Source organism: Trachymyrmex cornetzi, unplaced genomic scaffold, assembly GCF_001594075.2.
Source record: "Trachymyrmex cornetzi isolate Tcor2-1 unplaced genomic scaffold, Tcor1.1 scaffold147, whole genome shotgun sequence".
In the NCBI taxonomy this organism is placed as follows: Eukaryota; Metazoa; Arthropoda; class Insecta; order Hymenoptera; family Formicidae; genus Trachymyrmex; species Trachymyrmex cornetzi.
Genome location: NW_017296059.1, coordinates 2,499,243 through 2,520,712, shown reverse-complemented (window position 1 = coordinate 2,520,712; position 21,470 = coordinate 2,499,243). Strand labels below are relative to the sequence as shown.

The 21,470-nt window shown below is 31.4% G+C and overlaps 2 protein-coding genes across 3 annotated transcripts; one reads left to right on the top strand and one right to left on the bottom strand.

Annotated features, from left to right (window-relative positions):
- Positions 1-118: 118 nt before the first annotated feature.
- imd (death domain-containing immune deficiency protein) lies at positions 119-13,325 on the top strand. Its single transcript, XM_018502609.1, has 4 exons — positions 119-386; positions 10,461-10,821; positions 11,984-12,312; positions 12,564-13,325. The coding sequence occupies exons 1-4, from the start codon at positions 327-329 to the stop codon at positions 12,702-12,704; spliced, it is 891 nt and encodes a 296-aa protein (XP_018358111.1). The 5' UTR covers positions 119-326; the 3' UTR covers positions 12,705-13,325.
- Positions 13,326-13,880: 555 nt separating this feature from the next.
- dnk (deoxynucleoside kinase) lies at positions 13,881-17,478 on the bottom strand. Of its 2 annotated transcripts, none has more exons than XM_018502150.1 (4): positions 17,205-17,478; positions 15,094-15,293; positions 14,405-14,654; positions 13,881-14,310 (listed from the first exon to the last, which is right to left on the bottom strand). In XM_018502150.1, the coding sequence occupies exons 1-4, from the start codon at positions 17,281-17,283 to the stop codon at positions 13,988-13,990; spliced, it is 852 nt and encodes a 283-aa protein (XP_018357652.1). In that variant the 5' UTR covers positions 17,284-17,478; the 3' UTR covers positions 13,881-13,987. The 2 variants fall into 2 exon arrangements, with proteins under 2 accessions (XP_018357652.1, XP_018357653.1); XM_018502151.1 differs by lacking the exon at positions 17,205-17,478 and adding an exon at positions 15,897-16,474.
- Positions 17,479-21,470: the final 3,992 nt, after the last annotated feature.

Below are 21,470 nucleotides of genomic sequence, written 5' to 3'. Positions count from 1 at the left end.
ATATAATATTTGGCGAAAGCGAAAGAGTTTTAGTGCAGTCTAGTGCAAAAATAAAAAACAGACCTATCATTTGACAAGTTTATTAAAAAATCAAGGCGAGTGCACCTTCCCGGTCGGTCACGCTGCTGGCATGGAGTCGCCTCTCGCATTATACGGTGGTTTGTCTCACTTCTCAACTGCTCGAGTTAGTCAGACAGTCACTATAGTCAGTCGTTGGCGATCAACGAGCGAGTGAAGTGCGTCGTGAGTTTCATGGATTGAAATACGTGATCGTCAAAGAGAGAAGTAGCGATAGCAGCAGTAGTAGATCTTTATCAAGTGAATCCATGATCACGCCTGCAAGAAACGTCAATTTGCCAGAACGCTCAACCTTTTTTGGTGACAAGGTAAGTACGATCACCGTAAATCTGCGAATCTTCGCTTGTGCGCATTTTCTTCAATAACGTAGAACTCCGAATGCGGAACCACTCTGAAGGACTTCTCGAGAACTCGGGACCATTCATTCTTGAAGCCTGAAGAAAGGCATTTAGGATTATCTCTTACATTTTCTCTACAAAAAAACTATTTGTATTGTGTCTGTGATAAACGATAATAATGTGTATGTGCGTGCATATATGCAAATATTATATAATTGATCGTAAATGTATAATTGTGGATAATGCTACATCAGAATTCAAGTATATATAAATATACATATTACTATGAACATGTTGAATTGGCTGACGCTGATGAATTAACTCAACCGCAAACCATTGTCGATATGATTATCACTCCTTTAAGCTTCACAGAATTTTCCTGCCGCAAGAAATTTTCTTTGTTTCTAACCCGCGATGAATGTTCTTCCTCGTGTATCACGAGGGAGATGAATGACAGTTTGAATCCCGATTGAATGAAAATTATATACACATATGTATGTATAAAAATATACAGGGTGTTTTCAAATTCGCGCCCGCGAAATACAAAACGTCATACTTTACGCTGAAAGAAATAATTTTTTCCTTTTGCAAAATTGCGCTTGACAAGTAATTTTTGCAGGAAAGCAGGTTGAAGTTGTACGAGGTAAACGTAAAAATTATTTATCGAATGTAATTTTATTACAGGAAAAAGTTGTCCGTTTTAGCATAAAAAACAACTTTTTTCTGTAGTAAAATTGCGTTAAAAAAATAAGTAGTTTTTTCAGGAGGGCAGGTTGAAATCAACAAATAAGCGCAAAAATTATTTATCGGACGCAATTTTGTTAAAGGAAAAAGTATTTGTTTCTTAGCAGATAAAGTATCACGTTTTGTACTTCGCAGGTGCGAATTTGAAAACATCCTGTATATATATAATTTATATATAACATTTATATATTATATACATATTATACATACAATACATATAAATATTATATATATAAATTATTATATACATATTCTATAATGATGTACTACAATGATCTACAATGATAATTTGTGTTTGTTACTACAGAGCAATGTAAAAACGATAGCGGAATATGATAAAGTTTTCGTTTGATGTAAATCATTTATGATATATCCACCGGATGTGACACCCGCATTATTTATCGAGTTTCAACAATGGGAGATAAATTGCTCCGTACAGTTCTAAATATCTTCGCTTCATTACTTGTTATTGAAAAAAAGCGTAACAAGCAAATGTGTAATGTTACGAATAAATTATTGTTCGTGCGTAAAATAGCATATTATCATACGTATGATTCGTCATACCTGAGACAGAATACTGCGAGAAAACCGTATTAGCCTTCTATATTTTATCATACATATTTCAACACGTTTCATAATTAGAAGATATCCAGCTTTATCGTGCTTCCTCTTCCTTCTCGCTGTTTTTTGCATATATCATATTTTTTATTCATACCGTGTATTTAGTGCTAAACGTGACTTTTCGATTCTATGCACGTGTCTGATTATATTACATGAGAATTAAATTATGATTAGATTCCATGTTAGCTTCAGGCTGAGTTTCGATCCATATTAATGTATTTAGATTAGGACCAATTTATTTCTTTCATTTATTCTTCGTGTACACATTAATTTATTCTAAAATAAATTTACAATATTAATAATAATGTGGACAGACAAATAGCATAATAAAACAATATTAGTGTCGATTGTTAAAACCTACCTCTTAGAAAAGCTGCTGGCCAAATGTAATGTAATATTATGACGCAAAAAGAATTTTAACGTTAGCACGTCGGAGTTCGATCTTGAATCTTTAACCTTGAAAACAATTTTTATTCTCGTCCGTTTCGCTGTTCTCTTCTTTACTTTTTTTTTCTATATATAGTAGACTTGCAATTTACAACAGTCAACGTCGTTCTGCGGTTTGGTACTGAAATAGAGCACGTATATGTAAAAAAAATGGATAAAAATAAAAGAAAAAGAATTTAAGTGTTCATATTAATATTTTATTTAACTCGTTCTTAAATTTTCATTCTTTCTTTTCTAATACATTATAGTTACGACATAAAAAATAATTAATCAGTAGTTAAATTTTTTTGGCAGTAATTTAACCAGATAATTGCTGAAACGTTTAAATTTTGGGTCAGACTTCGGTCAATTTGGTTGCGGCAAGAATTCCGTGCATCCGCTTTGGAATGCACTTTCTTTCATGTGATTCGGAATTTAAATGATATACCGAGGCCACATTTCTATATTTAGTGTTTCCACATGATGAATTCAATCTTTATATTGAAGATTCCGAGTTTCGATAATTGTAGATTTTATTAACAGATTTATGAGAGATATTTTTTAATAATAAAGTTAATGCTCTAATGAGAGAGGAGTAACTGGTGATAACTGGTGAAATTAAATTGGCATTGCTTGGCAAATTTGAAAGCAATGGTGTTTATTAAGGGTTTGTGCTAATAAACACATCGTTTCTAAGAACCGATTAGGCAAAGCGTCATAATCGTTAGGTTAAGCGATTATATAGTGACGCATGTGAAACACTTCGTTTTTCCAAACTTCTGTGCATTTTACAAAAAATATTGATATTTACACGCTATATTATAGTATAAATGTTTCTTATATAATATTGCATTAGTATTGCATTTATATTAAACTTATATTATTTTAATTTTAAAATAATTTTAATATTAATATTTTGAAAGAGATTTCTGATTAAATTTGTATTTTTCTTGTATAGCGTGAGAAGTAACGTTCCTAGACCAAAATTTTAAAATCGAAAGATTGAAAGTTTTTTATAATTCAAATAACAAAATTGATTGTCAATCTTAGTATTTGAAATACAAAATACGTATTTTTATGTTCCGCTGAAATGCAAAATACAATTATCTTACAAATACTATTTTTCAAATAAAAATATTTTAGATACATGCCTGGATGTCATACGGGGGGAATAAGGTAACTCCTTATTATCTAAAGTTTTGTTTGCAGATTCCTTAATTTACAATTTGAAATCTGAACTCGATTACGCGAGACATTTATATACTCTATTATGCGTGTAACAACGGATATTTTTTAGCCAATCGATATCTGCAATTTCTGCAAGTCATCATCAAAGTGGTTTCAATATGTTTACTTTAATTCACGTGTAAATTACTTCGACGTTCTCATTTAACCGCTGTCGATTAGCAACTTTCAAGGAAACTATGGCAAATAGAACTATGTTTACGAATTGCAGATAAATGTTTATTTACGTCTTCACACACGACTATAAACTATTTTCAGTTTTGATAAGCTAAATATAGTTTGCCATTGCTATGGTATAATTTGAGTAAATTCCTTTTTCTATTGAATAAATATTGCATGCTTTATTTTAAACAGACAATTCAATTGTTATTTGTCCGTATAATTGATAGAATTATAAGCAACTGCATCATATAAAATTATAAAAAGAAAACTAAACTATAGAAATGATCTTTTAATAGAATCGATATTTTCTTTGAAATACTTAGAGTAGAGGGTAATTCTGTTATAATAATTGAGAATCAATATTTATCTACACAATAGATTAGTGAATCAAAATCAGTTACGTTTATCGAGATACGTTTTTGTGTGTCATGACTTTGCTAAATTAAATTATGAATTAGTCGAAGACCAGAAATAATTAATCGATTACAATTCGGCAATTAATCGATCCTAATAATCTCCCTAGATTATATAAAGGATTATGATACTGTACAAGAGCTACGTCTACGTCGAATTAGTTTCGTATCGTGAAGATTGACCAAATGAATAGTAATACACGTATAGTTATAAATAAATGAATTCAGTAAAGTCTCAAAATTGAGCACGATAGTCTGTATCAGCGTTATGAAAATTTAGAATACAAACAAAATATACAATCGAAATTCGCAGAGCTACCAAATCCACAAAATTAATACGGAAATTCCGCGTTATTGTATTATAATAATTTTACTACGAAATATTACCGACAAGTTAAAGGCTTTGTTCTGTGTTTGTTTGTCGGGTGACTATCAAATTCATTAGCATCGCCACGCTGCGGTAACTGGTTTTGCCGTTGGAAAATCCAAGTGGCAAGGCCGTTTTGTGCACACGTCTCGTTTGAGCAATGCACATGGTTGTTACTGAACCGTGCAAACACATTTTTGCAGCGCTCGTCGGCGAAATGACAGGCTTTGCATAGCAATTTAATAAAGAGAAATCCGTTTCCAGATTGTCCGATAAAAGGCGTATGAGTCACAACAACGTCACTCAAAATCATTGATCGTAATTGTACAATGGATGCTAAATAATTCTTTTTGGAATTTAAATTGATAATAATGCTAACATTAAAAGTTAAAAAACACGTGAATGTAAATGTAATCTACTTTTGATATATAGTTTTATGAATATTATAAATCTATTATAAATTTAATTGGTAACATCAAAACTATTGTGGTTATTATATCACTGTGTAGTTTATAAATTTAGAAAAATTTACAATCAAATAAATTAACTGCATATTACTTGTTTAATGTATACTCGAAATTTTATGTGCACCTTTAGGTTGAATGTGTTTTTATTAAATATTTTACATTTATTACAATTATTTATTTATTATAACACGTTAATGGATCATCCAACGAGTATCTAAGTTATTTATCGCAAAGTGTTAATGGCACTCAATATTCTCTTTTAATGTTCTTATCTTCGTTATAATTATCATTATATACATCCGGCTTAGTAAAAAATTCAACAACATACAACATTGCTTATATAAATTATATACAAGTATCGTGTTAATTAATTGCTAAACAGAACGAGATGTTGAGAAATCAATTATTTAATCTAAAAATATCAAAAAATATCCACATGATACTCCAACATAGTTTACATTACATTCTATTATCTCTCTTCGTTAGATAAACGAAATTTAATTTAAATATAGGTGTCAATATGCTGTTTTTCCGCGATGAACAATCGGTTTTATTTATTTTTCACGCCCGGTTGACTAAATACGTCTAACAGCGGTATACAGACTTGGTTGATAATGCACATAAATTACACAAAGCTTACATAATGCTTATGTTTGGGTTACTTTATCTGAAATTCGCGAAGGCATGATATTAATTTCGCGATATAAAAAGCCGAGTTTGCTTACTGAACGCTCCGATAATCCTCTGTAAGCTTGAATTTTATGATCGTGTAAAGTCAACAAAAAAAGATGCGCCAAGAAGTATCCTCGGAGGAGTTTTTTAGAAATTAAAATTGCGAAATATTCGGATGTTTAATTATTTGATTTAATTAATAATCTGCGAGTTGTGTTACAGCTTAGAAACATTGAGTTTCTTGATTCAGTTATCGCGTAAACATCCTGTACAATATTGAATCGGAAACATTACTGATATGTGATCAAGGTGTGGCGCTCCTCCGCGGTTTTCTATTTCATTTTCTGAATTGAAAATCTTTTGATGGGTACACATTGTTCATGTTTCAGTTCAAGATACGACACGTATGTAGACAAATAAATATAAAGCAAAAAACTTCTTAATTTCTCGACATGAAATCCTTGGAAAGGAACGTAAAATATATAAATTATAAAATTGAAAAAATAGTACTACAATATAAAAATATGTGAAACAATAGCAAATACACATGTTAAAAATATTTTTATAAAAATTATATTTTTGTAGGCTTTTATATTGTCTTCAAAATATTATTACAGACAAATTCTGTAATCAAAGACCTCAAGATCAATAATACTTTTTTAAAAATAATCTTAGCAATAATCACAAAGCAAAATACAAGTTCTCAAAACTGGTTACACCGGTTACAATCTCTATCTCATCTTAATTCTTTTATATATATATATATATATATATATATATATTCACCAATCTTCAAATTTTCCACTCAATCTCTATATAAAAGAATGTAGGACCTAGAAAAATATATAGGATAAGAAATCGAAACAGAGTCTCGCTGTTTTTAAGTTGATTCTCCACAATCTTGTTTTTTTCAAGATATTGAAAATATGACTATATTTATATATTGACTATGTTTATACGTAGGTTTAATAACATCCGCAGTTATGAAATTAGCCAATAATGGAATGACTGTGATTGGTCAGTTTCATAATTACGGATGTTATTAAGCCCAAAAAAGGGTGTAAACGTCAGTCATTATTTCTGTAAGTCCAACATGCAATATGTATTCCGTAGTTATTTCTTTGCAGAAAAAAGCGCATCGTAGAGAACAACAGTATCCTTTGATCGATTCATATCTCGAGTAATTCATTTGTTTGATGTAATAGATAGGTCATTAGTCATTACACTTAGTAGATTACATATTGACAGATTGCATTATTCTATAATACATTCTACAATAAGCCGTTAATATTTAGTTTTAAGTCTTAAGCCGTAAGGAATTGACCAGTTACAGGTGAAAAGGATAGTTAATTATAATCAATTTCTTACGGTTTAGGAAGACGTAATGGCTTATTATAGAAAGTCTCGCCGAGGGAAAAAATCCTATGGCTGCTAATTCTGTGCTACAATATCAAATTCCATTTGCAAATATAGGGGTCGCAAATTATTTGCAGATGTAACAAATATTAATTCTTTTTTCGTTACAAAAATTATTTACAACAAATGCAAAATATTTGCTATAAATATCAAACAAATTTGACAATTAAATTTAATAATCTCTTTCGCGTTCATATTATAGTAAATTTTTTTCTCTCTGTGCTATTAGACTTCATCAACGCTTCGAACATGTAGAGAGCTTCTCTCGAATCATATTCAAATATTCTTTTTTTGTTTTCAGTATAGCGCTACAGAATACCATGCATTTTCCTGTTTATCATTGCGACATGCGTGAAACTTGTAAAAAGTTTAAAGATATACCACATATGGGTCACGACTGAGCTGATAGCGACAAGCATCGTCGTGTAGTGGAATGTAGAAGATAACAACATATAATTGAATATATAATCAAAATTGTTCTAACTTCTTTTATTAATTAAAATAAAAAATTTTCCTGCATAAAATAAAAAATGATCATATAATAGTACGCAGAAAATGGTGAAAGTAGAATACTCTCTCTTTTTTTCTTATTCTTTTACATTACGAAAAATTGAAAGTTACAAGTGATATATAGTATAAAAAAATAATTAAGATTAATTAATTCGCAAATTAAAAAATTATAAATATTTTTTCTTCCTTTGCTCTTATAAAAAACTACTTTTAGATATATCACTAAATATTATATATACATATATATATATACACGTAATGAATATTATATAGAATTAAACATTGTAGATTGTAACGCCGATAGAATTTATTGTAAATAGATCAATTTATCAATTTATTATAAATTTTATCAGAATCGATTAGAATAGCCAGATGTCAACAAAGGAATGATAATATATATGTAATTACAAGTGCTTTCACACCTGCGAGACGTCTGTAATTAAAAATACTGTCTGTAACAGGTATATACGTAGAATCGCCTTATCGGTATAAATAATACAGTTCCGGGAAGTCTGCTGTAAATACGGTGCAGTGAAAATAGATTTAGTCACGAAGGTACAGGATGTTTTGTAACCTTCAAAAATTTAGAAGTATCCTGTGATAAAATCTAAAACGATTTTTTCACGACAAAAATTTCATTGAACGCGATATTCTTTCGTAGTATTTTGAACAGATAGACACTTGAAAAATTAATTAGCACTCTGTGTAAGTAAATAATGAAATTAATTACCAAATTAAATGTTGTTATTCATGAATTCTAAGTCGAAATAGTTCTTATTTTCCAAAATTAAATCTACGATATTACGCAGTAAACATATTATTTTTCATTTCATATTATATATGAAAGATAAGTTTTAGTTAGAGTGAAATGTTATCAAAAAGTTTTTAAATAAATAAATAGATAAATAAATTTTTTTATTTATACTTTTGCTACATTTTTGGTCGAGGTATTCCGAAGCAATTTAAAACTCGGGAATAAAAGTTTACAAATTGACGAGTTAACATATTCACACGAGTGATCGGCAGAATTATGTTGATTATATATCAGAAATGGACGAAGAAAAGTGCGTATCAACTGATAACTAGATTACATACATTGGCAGTTTACACGTTAGATATATTTACATAGCAGTATTAGATATCTAGAGATTCTGAGAGTAAGACATGCACGTCACGCAGGGGGTCAACGTAATCTCGGATTTTTTTTATCATAGCTAGAAACGTGACTGAGAAGAACGTCGGAATTTCCAGCGATTTTTTTTCTTGATCGCCTCGGATGACTCAGATTAATCTTAAATGCGATAATCGCAAAACCCGATGTTTGTGGGACTTATATTGTTTACATCTATTTATATAAAAAAGCACGATGCAGGAATTACCAATATTCAAATCGCGTAATTTGCTTTTATTTTGTAGAGCTTGGGAAAACGAATACTGGAACATCATGGAATTGCGAGACAAGTTGTTTTTATTTTGTCATATTTTAGAAGTATATTAATGAATGGATACGAAATTTAAATTTGACTGTTATATAATTGCGATGTTCGAATATAACAACTTCACAAAGATCTCCATCTTCGATAACATTCTAAATCTTCAACCGAACGTTTCATGTGAAATCACATATACGTATTCAATTACAGGACAATATTTTCAATTACAGCATAATAGCGTTTCAATTTTATATTGCTAACTTTTTCGCAGACCGGAATATTATTTATTTTCGAAGAATAACTATGTAAACGAATGATGCATGTTTGTATGTATCTGACAATAGCGCCGGAAGTATTATATATGGGATAAGTGGATTGTTAATTTTAGAATCGCATATAATTACGGTAATGGCTAATGGCACATCCGTGAGAGCAGAAAAACAGATTCATTCAACAGATTTTATTTATCTTCAATACAAATATCATAGAGCTTGTTTGTAACCAAAATAATTTCAATTTTATTACTATAATGTATTAAATTAAGATAACCTAAAATATATATTGTCAAATTAAAGACCTACTAAAATTGAATTTTAAAAAATATGTGAGTTGAAAAAGAAGTGATAAACTAATTTTCATAAAAAGTTGTATATATAAATTTGGTACTTTCGTGAAATATTTTTCCACGCTTTCGACAGTGCTTCGTCATATTTTTCGTTATGACAATAAACGCGAGTCTCTCCGAGGAAAATGCTATGCTTGGTTACTTAGCTGTATCTATTTAACGAGAAATAATGTAAGGAGTGTCTGGTTTGACGTTAGTTGCGGCATTGAGAAATATCGTGTGTAGCGAAACGAATGTAAAACTTGAAAGCACATGATTTTTAAATCGTGTGTTTTAAATGTTGTGCATTTTTTCTAACTGCAAATGTAAAAATTGGATTAATTCTCAAGCGTTACACTACGAGAACAACACACTTAAGTATAGATACTCAACCTAATTCGGTTGCTTATAACTTTCATATTGCAAACAATATTTTTTTCAATCAAAAACAATATCAAGCAATTATGGAAAAAGCATTGGAAAAAGCGTTGGACAAAGAAAGCCGAGTACGCCATACTGAAAAAGCATTTATTACTGTATTATCGTTTATTTTTAACATAATTAGTTGTGTATATTTCTCACACATTATATTTCAATTTTCCTTGCTCTCTTTAATGACTTATAATTAAATAAAAATGGATAATATTCTATACATCCTTTAGATAAAAAATTTTTAATTGTGAAATAATTTGCACTAAATGTATATATAAATAGCATTCATATCTATATTTAACGAATTTATGAACTCCACGTAAATAATAAAGAGTTAAGAATTAAGATAAATATGCATAACACGGCTCGTTCTTTTATTTAATTATACATTAGGAATATTTTATTAAGATGCATTAAACGTCATAATCATTCTTTATAATTTATAATCATGCTTATATTTCGTTCTTATTCAAAAAGATTTCAGAACATTATCTTTAAAGCACACATCTTAACGTTAAGACATCATTTACAGGCACATCGAGCGTTTAAGAAAATGCCAATCCTGTCCCAACTGTCGCGCCGATTTCACGATATGTTGACGACAGACGCGAAACCGGATCCACCGCGGACCGGAAGCTACATGCACAATCTTTCACCGACTTCGGACGAGGAATTGACGAAAACGCAATCGAAGTCGATGCCTGCCACGCCGGAAAAGGAACAGGAGGACGTGATGTCGACGCAAGATCAAAAATCGATGCCAAACGGCGCAAGGCCGACGACACCCACCGATTTTTGTACAAAGTCGGAAGACTTCGGCGACACGAGGTCGACGAGCGAATCAAAGGAGTATAAACGACCAAGGACGAAGACGAAACCAAAATACAAATATTGTAAGTTATATAGTAAAAACGTTATCGGGCTATTAACGAGCCTTTACATAATTTTAAATACAAAGCAATTCTAGAATTTTATTTTGTATTCAAGTATCTTTTACTGCGTTCATAACTTTTATCTAAAACATTTTTCCTTATTGCGAGTTATTTAGGAGTTCTTTTTTTTTTTACAGTGGAGAAGACGAATATTTTCGCGAAATGTTTTTTTTTTACAGAAATAGACAATGTGGATGTAATAATTTAATAAAAGATATCTTTGTGCGCAGAAACTTTTCGAAAATTGATTAGTGTGATTCTATAATTATGCGACTAGATTTGGTTCTGTAAATCTCATTAAATAAATAAAAAGGCAAAATGCGATTAGAAATTACACAATGCTAAGTAGGCATTTCGATAAGGTGACGTATTACATTTGCATTATTTATAATTTACTTAACGGTGATTCGAGACAAGAATTGTTAAGAAACGAATGCCGCATATACGTCGCGATTTTATCAAAAAGCAAACGAAAATATGCCGCTCCATATATTCCTCTTATAAATATTAGTATGACTGACGATGAGATGCCTTATCACGATTAACAGCGTAAACTCGGGGAATACCAATTGCTGAAGAGATTTTTGGCTGTTGTGTATTTTTATGGTATTCGATTCTTTTTAAAAAACTGCAGTATAAATTATTTCGTTCGCAAACCAACATTTTTTAAAATATGCAGTTTTACGCGCAACGTATTCATATCGTAAAATATTTTACGAGACTTTATCGTCTCAGCGGAATCGTAATAGTCGCCGAAATTTTATGTCATGCAAATCTTCCACTGCTTCAAATCTCAGGATTATTCGTGATAGAATAACTAATATAACGCGTATGGTAGTTTCAATATTGAAACAGATTGAGTGATGATATCAAAGAGTTAAAGCTCGTTATCTAAGCGCCCTAGTTACGCGATATCAACAAAGAAGATGAATTTTTATAATCATGTAATGATTAATTAAAATATTATATTAAAAACTGAATATTTCACGAAAATGTTTAACGAATGCAACAGATTTCGCAAGAAAATTTCGTATGGCATCTCACTTTTTAAATAATTAAATGTAATTATAATTTTGCAGTGTTAACGATATTTCTTCAATAATTTTTAAAAATTAATTTCCAGCACAAGGCACGAATGTGGTAAATTACAACATAGTGAACTCCAATGGAGTGAAGATCGGCTCGCGCACAAGTTACATATGCAACGTGAATCAGTACCCGGCGAACAATAACGCGACGCAATCCGAGACGGCTTCGAAACCGAAGCATCGGCCGATGTCCGAGAATGTGGAAGAGTTGAGCACGTGCGAAGAGGAGCTCGGGTTCGACGACATGTTCATTCTTAAGACACACGTTGGGCACGGATGGCGGGACGTCGCGAGAAGACTCTCGTATTCGGACGGACAGATCGATCAATTCGAGGAGAATTATAGACACAAGGGTATCGACGAGGTGAATATCGAACTCTAAGAATCAGATATTCTATCGCGAATGATTCATCAATCTTGGTGATTTTTTTTATCAGACTGTAATCTTGTTTGAACAAGATATTTGAAATTCATTCGTTTACGACCGATTACTATTAATAAAACATTAAGTATTATTCATGTAATTAAACGTTTCATGTGAAATTCACACATTTCTTGTAAATGTATACTAATAGCGAACAATTTATGCTAATTTTAATCCATGTGTGATTTCAGGTAATCTATCAGTTATTGCTTGATTGGAAACAAGCCAACACACGGGATGCTCAACTCGGCACGTTAGTTAGCATACTATGGTCTTGTCAGGAGTACGACTGCGTCGAGCGGTTAGTTGCAGCTCGCAAGAATCCGTCTTAGTTGGGCGCGGCAAATAGAAATTTCTACCTAACGCTTGTACATACGCTTACGTAAACGATTGTGATTATTTTTTTTTACTCGAAATATTGTTTCATTGTTTTTATACATATTTTAGCACATAGAGTTCATAGACGCACCATTCCGATTGCGAAGTTTACATTCGCCTAAATATCAAATAGGCTGACAGAATATTGTTCTAGACTAATTTGTATTCAGTCTTCGATATGACATTGTATGGAATCGCATTGAGCCTACGTTTCAAATAGGAACATGATCTGGTTAATAATATATCACGGACGAATTTGTAACGTCGCTTTGCGCGATACACATGTGTAATATTCCAATGTGTGTGTGTGTGTGTGTGTGTGCGCGCGCGCGTGTGTGTGGTGTGCAACATATATTTTTTTATACTTATCTCTAATTTTATAAAATCTAGTAGAAATAAACATGCAATTCTCCAAACAATATGTATTTCTTTTAGTCATTGTACAAAGTCCATATACATATGCCTTTGGTCTTACACAATCAAATCAGGCATTACATAAATTGAAGTATACGCATGTGGCTACAACGTCCTATAATAACTTTCTTTCTCCTATCCTTATATTTTTAAATTCTTAGATTTTATTAGATAAATATGTATACTATACATTTTTGTAATTCTTTCCTTTCGAACGTTTAACAAAACAGTTTTATAAAAAAAGAATAAAAATTTTTTGGATATATTAAATATTCTAATATAATTACGCTCGTGTTAACAAATTTGTTGTAAGTAGTTTATCATTCATCACGCAATATCTCCAGATATTTTGTTTTCTAATTATTTGATACTAATATTATTTTGTACTCAATGATAAAATCTAATTATATCTAGTACGTTACAAAGAATTTAAATGTACAAAATATTATTTAAAATGTCAACAAATCTCTCTCATTGATAATAATTTAGAATAACAAAATAAATATCAATGACAATTCAATTAAATACATATTGAGTCAGATATAAATTTATTGTTAATAAATTAAAATACCTTAACTTTGTAATTTGAATACTGGCAAAATGTAAAATTAATCCCTTAATATGAAATAATTGGTCAATTACGTACTGTTTTTAACATATTATAAATATGATGAAAAAAGAAATAAATATATGCAATAAAAGTAATAAATGCGGCAAGTAAAATGAAAATAGTACAATGTACGAAGTTGTAATAATTAATCAAATTTAATACATGACGCATTTGTTTTAATCGTATTTAAATTAATTATTTTTACTTTACGATTTAATCTGAAACAGCTTTAATTTTGGGTAGCACGCGATTTGTCGATACCGTAATCATTGTATTATTTACATCGCTTTCGTCTATTACCTTACTGAAGATTTCATTTTTACATTTATCAAATTCCTCCACCATTTCATGTAATTCTCGATCACCGTTTATCGTTATAACAGGCGATGGCAGTGGTTTTAAAATTTGATGATAGAGCCAGTCATCATGGACCTGATGGATTTGCTTCAGATACTCTAACGAGACAGCGTTCTCTTCTTTTCGACCTCGTTGTTTCATTCTTTCGTACACGATCTCAGGTGTTGTTCTCAAATATACTATTTAGCAAAGAATATAAATAAATTAAATAAATATATACAATAGATGCCTCTTCAATTATAATTTCTCATAAAATCCATACATTATATGTACCTATCAAGTCAGTTTCTATAGTGGCATTTTTTAAACACCAGTCATACCAATTTTTTAATATTGTAACTTCAACGTCATGTAGTATATTATTGCGTTTCAAATTTTCAACGAAGCACATTGCACTATAGACAGATCTCTCCATGATTTTGTAAGGCGAGGGTGTTTTACAAGTGTGTAATTGGAGCATAGTCAATTGTACGTACGATTGAAACAAGAAAGCATAGCGAGATGGTTCGCTGTACATTAATTCCTGCAATGCATTTTTGTAATGTTTAATTTAATTTCTATTCTTTGTAATTAATATAGATATACACAATAATATAATATTAATATTATCGTGTATATCTACATTAATTACGTTTATGTGTAATTATTAATATAAGCATAGTATTATTTTATATAAAATATGTATAATTCATAGTTCTAAGATATTAATTTGATTTTTTTTTGCATTATTGTTATATGCGCGTTTATTTGATATAAAAATCTCAGATATTTTTTATTAAAAATATACACTAATTGTGCTTAATAATATTAATATGTTAAATAACCACTCGATATAACATTTCCGCATCTTTTTATTTGTTGTGGAGTCTTTGTAAATAATTAAGATTTAACAACAAAAATAATAAATATTTATATTAAATTCTTTTAAGTTTTATATAAAAGAAAAATATTTTCTGTCTCACCAATAGATTCGTCCCACACACATCACGCCAAAGTTCAACAGGTTCTTCTAATACAGTAACATTGTCGAATTTCTTGAAGTGACTTAAAAATGTTGTTTTACCACTTCCAATATTGCCCTCTACGCACACAGTGAAAGGACGTTTGTACAGTTTACCGATGGAACCAGACATTTTGATGAAGGCTTCAAGAGCTTTTTTACCTAAACAGACAACATGCTTGACTTCATTGCCTAGTACTGAAAACATACTAAGGATCTGCTTGGCTCAGTAAGAAATATAACACCTCATATATTGCAAACAGTAATAGGAAGTCTACAATATTAGTTGCAGCGGTCATAGGTCTTAAATTGTAGAAAACTGACCAATCATAGTTGATTATTCTTCTCATATTGGACTGATTGATTAATCTTCTACGATTCTCTCTCAAAATTCTATGACTCATGGCTACGACTTCTATCTTGTAGACCCCGTATTACAATATACTTTAAATAAGATAATATTACTTTCTAGAGTTAACTTAATCAACACAATGAAAGGATATATGTCCCTAAATATCGATCATCTTATCAGTTAGAAAATATGTAATATATGTAAAATATAATGAAATCTTATCAAAAACTTTCTCTTGTACATTTTAATTTTCAATTTAGTTAAATTAATATTTAATATTTATTTCTATTTAATTCATTGTACGCAAAGCCACATAGTAACAACTTATTGAAATATAAATATTTTCATCGATCGAACAGACAATTAAACTCCATTTCAATTCTCAGTCACATTTACAACGTTTTGTCACTCACCAAGGGATTATTGCACGAGATGTTTATTCGTTTGCGATTCGAAACCAACTGACTCCTAAATCAACGTAAATCGAATAACAACGTTCGTGTAATCCGATACAGCGTGCGATTGCAGTGGCTCTTGACGAAAATGCAGTTTGAAAAGTAACGATTCTTGATCTTTCAGCTCGACAAGGCAGGAATGACATCGATGAAGACAAACATGGACAACGAACCAGAAATTGCCGCGCAACTTTCCCGCCAAAACGAGACACGAGCGCCATCTCGAACAGATGAACCCGCCAGCCGATCACCTGTACAACCTGCACTTTCTTCCTCTTCCCTCATGATAAAGAAGCACAAATCTACACCTTTATCGCGAAGGAGGTGCAGCTAAACTAACCAAACCGAATAGAATACACACGCGCATAACCAAACATTCGCGTACATGATATTTAATAAAAGCAGAATATTTTGAGCGAATAATATTTCTCGATTTTCATTAAACTTTCAACTTTGCGTTCACAGAGCGATGTCGATTGCCAGATGATGAATCAGTCGAAAGAGTCGAAACTTTCGTAGATTCCGGTTCTTCGAATGCTGGAGCATGATCCGGAGTATTCCAGAGATGCTACCATTGCTACCAACACAATAAACCACGGGCGAGAGGATCGACAGTTCCGAATCTATGACGAGGGGCGCGAATTGGACGAACAATAAAAAGAAGCAAATAATAGATTTAGAATCGCAAGGATATTAGATGGAAGTATAAATTTCAGTGTTTTACAAATTTTTGTACGCTAATTATTTACGCACACATTTTTCAATGTGTTGGTTAGTTACAGAATAAAAAAAGTTCTCCAGTAATAAATTCTTTATCTTGTAGCTAATCACGTTAACAAAATTTTTCGATAAATGAAATACCCTTCACGTGCGTTAACAACTGTCAAAATCATAAATGCATTGGCGTAGCACGCTTTGCATTTAGTGATACATAAGTGTCGTTCTGTCTTTGCTACTCATTGATTCTAAGAAAAATAAAATGTTTGTCGACTTTGGTCATTAAATAGAAAAGCACCCATTATTGTCTTGAATGAGATGAATGCACGCTTAGCTACGTCACTGATACCGGCACGCCTGTACTTGCTGGCTTAATTACTGAGTGACAAAATGAATACATGGTGCAATGACTCCATTCGTTGTTATACGATTCTGCATCCTACATTATACCGCTAATGTTCCATGATACTAATTCGCTATTGTTCATCATGTCAGCGTTATCAAACCGCGTCGCCGCGATAACGCGTTATCAATGTATATCGTACTCACCGGCGGAAGCCATCATTGCGATCTGCTGATTGCGATTTACAACGCGAAGGCCTCGTTGTTTGACAAGGAAACTCAGCATGACGCTCCGCAGCTGTCATTCACTGTCGTTTCTACGTTCCTACCATTTCTGATGCAACTTGATTATTTGATGCAACAATCAGCAACAATGCAACTGACAAGGATTCCTAGCGTGCGTGCGAACATGCGGATGAATACACATGACGACGAACGATGCTAACAATAAGTATACCTATTATTGATCCGCTCGGAAGATGCATTTATTGACAGTCGATCGGTGAGAGACCGCCGTCGACGATGTTACCACTGCAGATAATGTTTGAAAAAAATTCATAGTCATACGCCTTCTCAGTTGGAATAAAAACAGTCGATTAAAAAGGATCATGTATGCGATAAAAAATAAAAAAAAAATTAATATTCAATAAACGAGGAATATCGTTTCAAATAAATATACATGTATCACAGCGGAAACAAATATATTACATTTATTATATCGATAAAATTGTAGAATATAAAAGGGAGGAATTGATATTTTTTTTTATCACTATACTATTATAATATTATGCAGTAATGCATGTGCAGTTATCGGCTATTTAAAAAAGTGATAAATATTTAATTTTAAGGAAATAAATAGTTAAAAAGTTATTTATCTTGAATTTGGCTTCCTAATTTAACTTGGCTTTCTAATTTAATAAAATTAAAAACATTTTTAGAAGAAACATTTATATTTTAATGAATAAGATACATAGTAAAAGAACTTTTTATCTGCAACATTATTATTTAATTAGATATTGTATTAAAAGAAGGGAATTAGTTACTGCGGAATATATTTTTAATTATGAAATAAATAAAGAAATTAACGAAGAAAATAAACGCTTATAGAATTTTATTTCCAATTTTTTAATTAAATAGTGTATCAAAATATTAATTAATTTATTGGAGAATACACTTTACCATGATATAAATTTAAAAAATCTAAAGGAGATAAACAGTTGAAGACTTTATCTTCTATTTCACTTTTTAATTAGATACTATATTAAAAAAAAGAAAAATTAGTCATTAGCAATAATTTAACGATAAATAAAAATTAGTATAATTACAAACTTTGTAATCGAAGCTTGGATTTTTACAAAAAAAATTATTTTAAAAGTGATAATATCTTTAAAGGAGATCATCTTGAAAGTGATACCTTTGTCTTTATATTTTCAAGAATACTTGTTAAACTAACGATTTTAACGAAAGCGTCATCGCGCCTTTGTTCACATTTCAGTGATCTCTACGTGCCTTTACACATCAGCACATATGGTCGACTATAATCTCCGTCAAAGTGCACCGCCTCATGAACGAAAAGTGGCACAAACGTGGTTCGTTTTTGATTTATACCGCTGAGAGCGGTCCTAGTTACAGCTGGAAACGTATATCCGGGACCGGAGAGGTATTTGGGACGGGAGTGTGTGCGACTAGCTGCTATAAAGAATTCCTGGCTTTGAAAGTGGCCGCGACGCAAAACTTATATCTGCTAGATGACTTTTATTAGAATCCTCCCGTGTCCTTTACTCAGAGAAAAAGGTTTATATATGTCCAACGTTATAATATATTATATAGAATTTTTTATTATGAGAGGCATTAAAAATAAATACAAATAGGACTATTTCTCTGTAAATTATCATAAAAGAATTTTTGGTTTTCGAAGATGCCGCGACGTAAAACTTGCAAATTTGCTAGATTACTCTCGTTATAATATTATCTTTAATTAGGTATCTTTGATTATAAAGTTTTTAATTATTCTTTTTTAAGTTTCATTATTACATATTGTAATATATCTGAAATTGGATTAAGAGACAACCATAATGAATAAAAATGATTATTTTTGTAAAAAATTCTTGTTTTTGAAAAACGGCCGACACAAGACTTGCACACTGAGAGAAAAATATTTGTAAGATATTCATTATGAAATAAACCATTATTTAATATAAAATAAAATGTTATTCCTAGCAAATAAACTATCTATTTTATTTTTACAATATTAACGAGATACAGTTTATAAAAATGTATATTTGTCCATTACAGTCAAATATTTTTATAACCAAAAAAGTATCGAAAAAACATTTGCTTGCGAATTTCCGATCTTTTTTTTTTTTTAGTGTATCGCATAACGTTTATTAAAATTCATTTACTCACTTTAATAGCGAGCAGAGTTTAATGTTAAAGTCTTTAAAAATACATAATTGTGAAACGAAGAAAAAATTAAAAAAATTAGCGTAGGAAAAATTATTAAGAAAAGATTCTTCGACCTCGAAAGCGATCAATGCAAATTTTTAAGCTTGCTAGATTATATTCGTGAAATTTGCTCTTATTTCAAAAAGAATTTCACTTGACAGCTCATGATATATAATGACATACGCAAAGAATTGATGCAATAAAAAGAAGCTTTAAGTATGATACGTGCTCTTCAATACGCTTATTCCTCCGTATTCGTACGCTTGAGCGCGATAGATCTATATTCATTATGTAAAGAGCGAGAATAATCTCCGGTGGAGACAAATAAACGAGAAATTGACTCTGAGCGTAGCTTAAATCATCGTGTCTTAAATCACCGAAGATAACGTGCCTAGAGATATTTGAATTTCCGTCAAGTTCCCGACGTTTCCATGCGGTTTGCGACGTACACGCACTGTCCAATGTCTATTTTGAATCCCGGAGTATTTATAAACTTACCTTTACCGGCGTAAAGTACAACGTGGCTCTTGTGTAAATGGAATCTCTGTCGATCATGCCGTTAGTCACGTTTTAGCGCCAGATCTAAATCCAATCGAACGTATTATTGCGTCCACTTGTGTACGATCACGTGTTAATGTTATTTTCAGTTGTTTCTTCGATCAAATTTCGATATCTGCTTTCGATATCTGAATTAAAAATTTATACTATAGATTAATAAATATATTATAGCTTTTCAAATATTAATAAACTATTCTCTTCCTTTATAAATTTACCTTCACCGACGGGAAGTATAATGTGGCCCTTGCATAAATGAAATCGCTGTCGAGCTTGCTATTAGTCACGATTTGGTACTAGCCGATCCAATCGATCATACTTATCGCGTCTACTTCCGTACGATCACGTGTTAATCAATTATCTTTTAGTGTTATTTAAAAAGTTGTTTTCTCGATCGAATTTCGATATCTATTGAGTTAGCGCCAGTCAGCGCTTAAACATATTACAGTTTATAATGTATTAAATTTTATAGTTTTTTTCAGATATTCAACTATTCTCTATTATCTTTTATAAACTCATCTTTATCGATGCGAAATATCGAAGCGTAACCTTAATTTGTGTAAATGAAAATTTACTAAATTAACACTTAAACATTTATACTACAGAGATTATTAAATATATACTATAGGTTTTCTCTCTCTCTCTCTCTCTCTCTCTCTCTCTCAACTGTTCTCTTCTTGTAGCTGCGCACTCATTCCTGATATTTTGGCTTCTATCCATCCTCGTCAATCGTCGTCTTGACAATTGTGAATTTCTCCCTATGTTTAATATTAATCTCTCTCTGTTTTTATCTAGAAAATAGTATTCGTTTTTAATTGTATCTATTTTATTTCGATATAAATATTGAAGATACAAGATAAAAGAGACTCATAGATACTATTTGATGCGTTATTAAACACGCGCATCTCAAGTGTCTTCAACCTTCTTGATAAAATGCGGCCTGCATCTCTTCTCTATAAGACCGGCAGTGGATTAATCATCTCGTACCAAGGCCTTTACATTCATGCGGCCCTGCGGGGACGAACCGAATGGTCAGCCAAGGGGTTCTTGGGATAATCTCGGAAAAGCGGGATAAATAACCAGACGGTCGGCAGACTGATCCGTTTACTCGTTTATATTTGGATGACGATGCCTTCTCTCGGCCATCGTCGCGGCACAAATTGTATCAGTGTGTCATTTCGCGTCGCAATTTTATGCAATTTCACTGACATCGCGGCTGTTCTTCCCGATCCAAGTCGCACCGGTGGAAAGTGGAAATCCGAGCGAAGCGAATCCGACGGCTTGTTCTCTTCTCATGTCACATCGGGAAACTGGCGAAGCAATCGACGAAAGGAAATGTGTCCTCTTCCGAAGCAATGTTTCCTAGAAAGCGTTCCACATGTATTTTCATTCATTCAAAGTCTTCTAGCGTACGTGGAATTTTAACGCAAAATATTATTTCCATTAGCGAATTCGGTTGAACAGGCATTGATG